Raw genomic sequence first — 4951 nt, 5'->3', positions numbered from 1 at the left:
TCTATTTGAGGTAAGCCTACACATTCCAAGAAACGGTCTGGCTCTGAAATGAGGATATTCAAGCTGTATAGCCATTTTTTGTTATTTTTTTTTTTCAAAACTAATACATAAAATATTTCAAGTGGCACTTCATAAAAATATAAATATCACTTATATAAATTAACTCATATTTAAATATCAATAAATTAAAAATAATTAAAATAGTGTCCTACGCTCATACTTTTAGTTCTTCATAGAGAACGACATAAGTTATGTGCCCAGTGGACAGATTTCCGACCAGAGGAAGGAATGTCCGTGAACTACAAGGATCTCGGATGCCCAAGCTACATTATCCGGACAGCCCTCTGGGTGAACTGCAGGAAATCCTCAAGGCTTCGCAGGATGAGGTGAATTGTCGTGGTCTGCAGCCATTCGCTCTGCGACTGCAGCTTAGCCAGCAGGCTGGAGTTTGTGGTTGGGTCAGGGGTGGTTATCTCATTTGGATTCTTTACCTAAAGGGAGAAGAAAACAAAAAGCATTGTTTAAATAGCAAACAAATCCTTTTTAGTGGTAGGATGCTCTGGGCTGCGGGAAGATGTTCAAATTTGAGGTCAAGGAGACTGTAAGTGGGGCCAGCTGCTCTGACTCGCCCAGATGGGGGCGGAGGTTCGCCTCTGAGTCCACCTGTGTGCAGCCCTGTCATAGCAACTGAATTCTAAGCATCCCTTTGCTGCCCTGTCTCCTTTAGACCACAAGCATCACGAGGGCAAGCACAGAATCTAATTTGTCCTCCGTTAGCCTAAACAGCGCCTGGCATGTAGTTGGAATTCAATCGATAAAAGAAGAACCTATAGTTAAAGCATTTTAATGAGTTCTTGAGTGGCCTTTAAGTAATATTTTTCTTTAGTTCCATTCTCACCCATCCATTTAGCATCTACTGAGAGTCCACTGATCTAGTGGTGTAGGAGGACCGAGAAACGCCTTTCCATAGATCCCCTGACTTGGGGCTAGGTGGCTGAGGAAGGCCTCGCACCTCCAAGTTGGTCCTGAGTGTGCTGCAGCCTTGGCATCGCCTGGAGCTTGTTAGAAATGCAAATCTCAAGTCTCACCTAGACCTGCTGAATCAGACTCTGCAGTGGAACAAGATCCCCAGGGGATTTGTGTTCACATTACAGTGGGAGGTGCCCTGGTTTAAGGCAAACAGCTAGAACAGGGTGAGGCAGGATTAGCACCATGTGCCCCTCCATCCAGGGCCCTCTCCCTGCGCTTCGTTTGGCTCATCCACACGGTGCCCTCGGGCCTCCCTTGCTTGGCGTTTGAATGGCCGGCTGGGAGTAACAAAGCCCGTGGTACTGGCTCTTCCAGCCTTTAGCCATGTCTCTGCATTAACTCTTCTGGCAAAAAGTTGGGAAAAAAGGGTGGAAACTACCATAATGACAAGAATATCACTTGGCAAAAATTAAAATATTAAAATACTTTTCGTGCTCTCTGTTCTTTGTTATCATGGGTCACTGAGCAGGGATGGATATGCCTCTACGGATATATTTTTTTCTTATTTCTTAAGCTATTAAAAGTTGATGTTAAAATTCGCCTCATTTGACTTAGTTTTAAATACAGTTATTGATGTCTTCTGCGGAAGAGAGCAAAAGAAAAAAAAAACCGTTTTAACTCTCAGGACGTATTTCTCAGATCTTTTCCTTCCCAGGCAGCCACCTCTCCTGAACTGGCCGGCATTCCCGAGTTGCCTGGGCAGCGTGCGCTGAGCCCGTCTCTCCCATGCCACGTGAGGAGACAGGAGACGCTCACCTTCTGCTTCAGCACCTGGACCAGGGCTTTGGTTCGCATCTGCATCGCCTTGGCGTTTTCCTCAAACTTGTTCTGGAGGTAGTCCAGGTATATCTGAAACTCCAGGAGACCGGTAGTGATTTTCATCAAGCAGGTCTCCTAAGAGGAAAGATGGTGGGACTATTGGTTATTGCGAGGAAGATATAACTGATTTTAAGAGCTGAATGTGCTGTAATTTAACAACTTCTCCCTCTACCCAACTCAATCAATTTTATCCAAAGCCCAACCGATGCTAGAATGTGACAAGGGGGTCCTTCTGTGATTCTCCCTTTAATTCTCTGCCCTCTGGCTGCACGCCTGCCCTTGTCGTGTTGGGCTGAAGTAATCAGAGGTCAGCGCGGGTTATCTCGCTGTCTGGAAGGAGAAGAAGGGTGTACAGAATGACCTCAGCAGGAAGGGCAAGCCTGGGTCCTGCTAAGGGCGGCCAAGAAGGAGAAAGGCCCCTGGACCACGCTGTACGTAGGATGAACTAGCGAAACCTGCTGGGGATTCTAATGTTTGACAGTCATGAAAATCCCCACCCAGGTAGGCTATCTCTGACCATGCCATTCAGAAATAAGTTGCCTTTACAAAGGTTTCAGCTGGCGTCCTCATTAAATTTACACAGTGTTCTTTACATTTATCCCCTTCTTTGTGGCCTACCTGGTCTATATGTATACAGACACTGCATGCAAGATCAAGAACTCTTGACTAAGGAATAGCTAACAGTGAATGTGTTGCTTTCATACCTGATTGAACCCCGACTGGAAGCATCCATCTTTTTCTGCCATTTTTGGAAGGTTCAGGTTGTTTTCTGTCAGTACCTCCTTGCTGTTTTTACATGAGTCATCGTTGCCACACATCTGGGAAGAAATTTCAGAACTGTCATCATGTAAGGGCCCCTAAAACAAATACCACTAGGGGGCCTATTCATGTTCTACCGTGGCCAGGAAATCCTCTAAGAAAAATGAAGTCAGAACCCAGTAGCATCCAGGCAAGCACTATCTAGTGGAGGCGGGCACACTTGGGTTTAATTCTCGGCTCACCTGTGACTTCAGGCTTGTTGCCTATCTCAGGTCTCAGTGTCCCCATCTCTCTACATTGGGAATACTGAAACACCTCTTTATGAGTTTATTGTGAGGATGAGACATACTTATATAAAGTGCCTGGCCCATAGTAGCTACTTAATAAATGACATCAATTTTTTGGTGATAATTGGGTAAATATAATTCAAGCCATAAAATGTTCCAGCTGGAAGGACTTGTGAGATCATCTAGTCCAGTCCCATAATTTTACAGATGGGGCCCAGAAGTGGCAGGAAATTTGCTCAAGGTCACGAAGCTGGTTCAGCAGAACCAGAACTAGGTTCGGGGCTCCCAATTTCCTTTCCTGTGTTCTTTCCTTTCTACCAAACAGAGTCTCACTGCCTTACGTCATTCAAAGCTTACGAACCGCTTTCACCTACCTATGACTGTGCCACTTTGGCGGGCTATCTGGTTTGCCTTTTATAAGCTGGAATGACTTTGGGGAGTCCCCAGTTACTGAGCTCGTGTAACCTAAAAGTACTGCAGTTGTCCTGAGAAGCTGAACATTCATTTCTGGTGGCACTTTTCTAATCCTCCCAAAGTCCAAGGGACACACAAAAAAGGTTGACAGACCTTATTTTTCGGTTGAGGGAAAGGAAGTCCTAAGAGGCAGTGATCCTCAGCTCATGCCAAGTATGGAGCTGGGAATGGGGCAGGGACCATGGGTTCCCGCTCCATTCTGTATTTTCCAGGAGGGAAATGAACTCCCTGAGACCAGCAGCAGAGGAGAAATACAGGAGGCAGTCTGCCTCTTTGGCCTCAAGTCTAAACTGTCCCAGAACCCAACAAAGACCTCCCAATGCAGGACCCCCTGTCCCCACCCAGGGGCAAGGAGATGAACGCCCACACGGGCCATCCATCACCCTCTGGAGAGCTTACCCACCTTATTTCTCACTTCAGAGATTTCAAGGAAGATGGACTTAATGAGGTTTTCGGTTTGGTTTGGAGAGGTGAGTTGTGGTCTGTTTGAGTTGGTATCATCTTTGGAATCTTCTCCGGAGGGAACCGGAATAGGGAAAGCAGTAGCCATCACTAGCAGCAGCCCCAGGGAGAAGGCGACTGGCCTGAAAGCGCCTGCGGAGGGAAGGAGAGCGGCAGTGAGCAGACCGCACAGCGGGGGGAGCTGCGCTGCTGGCCTCTGGCCGCCCGCCAGCCCTCACGCCCGGCGGCGCACACACCCCTCTCAGCCAGGCTGGGGGCCGCCGGGCGTCCCGCTACGGACTTCTTCACTTACTTGTGCAGAAGGAGTTCATAGCTGAGTTCCTGGAGGGAGATGGAGCTCTCTTTCCTTCCTGGTGGGCTTGAGGACAGAATGAGCCTCAGACATCTCCAGTCTCATATTTATTGGGGGTTGAGACTCTAATATTGAGACTCATGGGAAAATCCCACATTTGATAAATCTTCGTTGGAGGGTGGGGGTGGGCCAGAGTGGGTGGGGCTGATTGGAAGCCTTATTATGATTGTGCAATGTGAAGTTCTTTAGCATCGCAGGAATCACAACCAGGGGGAAAAGTGTGCTTATGTCATTTACCAAGGAGCCCTAAGAAGCTTCCTCTACTTTCTTTTCTTTTTTTTTTTTTCTTTTTTAGTGACTCAGCACTTTGGCATGTGTCGAGAAGGAAAGTAAAGCTGAAATCAGAAAGTTTTCACTGGGGTTGGTGGAGAAGCTAAGGCTGACGATGACTTAAAAAAATACTTTAATCACCAGATTAACAGTCTAGGATTCAGTTTTCCAGTTCATTCATATTTGTAAAAACCTAAGAGGTTCTGACCTGAGTTTCCTAACACCACACCACAGCCCAAGGGCCTGGGGTTACACATAAGATAATAGTATGCTGAGCCATCTGCAGACCGGCTGTTGCAGAAATGTCTGCTTTGCCCCCAAAATCTCATGCATTTCTCTCGAGGAGTCTCCAGGTGCAGTGTTCAGTGCCTACATAAATGACTCCTTTTTGCTACCATGTGGCATGTGCCAGTTTCCTCCTCACCTGCTCCAGCTCACTGCAGCCAAGTCAGCTACAGCCCTGCTCTCTAGTGGCCTCTTGGGGACCCTGCTGGTGAAG

General features: G+C 47.2%; 1 protein-coding gene across 2 annotated transcripts in view; it reads right to left on the bottom strand.

Moving 5' to 3' along the window:
* Positions 1–10: 10 nt before the first annotated feature.
* The window catches only part of IL6 (interleukin 6), a 5657-nt gene continuing 716 nt past the window's right edge, over positions 11–4951 (bottom strand). The window contains exons 1-5 of one of the 2 annotated variants that reach the window (XM_011361654.2): positions 4123–4291; positions 3772–3962; positions 2553–2666; positions 1786–1923; positions 11–491 (exon numbers count right to left, since the gene is read on the bottom strand). In XM_011361654.2, the coding sequence (XP_011359956.1) occupies positions 324–491; positions 1786–1923; positions 2553–2666; positions 3772–3962; positions 4123–4141 (630 nt within the window). In that variant the 5' untranslated portion in view covers positions 4142–4291 and the 3' untranslated portion in view covers positions 11–323. Of the gene's footprint in view, positions 492–1785; positions 1924–2552; positions 2667–3771; positions 3963–4122; positions 4292–4951 lie in introns of those variants that run through there. The other variant, XM_011361653.2, reaches the window with a different exon arrangement.

The sequence above is a fragment of the Pteropus vampyrus genome, unplaced genomic scaffold (assembly GCF_000151845.1).
Source record: "Pteropus vampyrus isolate Shadow unplaced genomic scaffold, Pvam_2.0 Scaffold69, whole genome shotgun sequence".
NCBI classification, from domain to species: domain Eukaryota; kingdom Metazoa; phylum Chordata; class Mammalia; order Chiroptera; family Pteropodidae; genus Pteropus; species Pteropus vampyrus.
The sequence above is the reverse complement of the archived record's forward strand: the minus strand, read 5'-3'. Positions and strand labels throughout refer to the sequence as shown.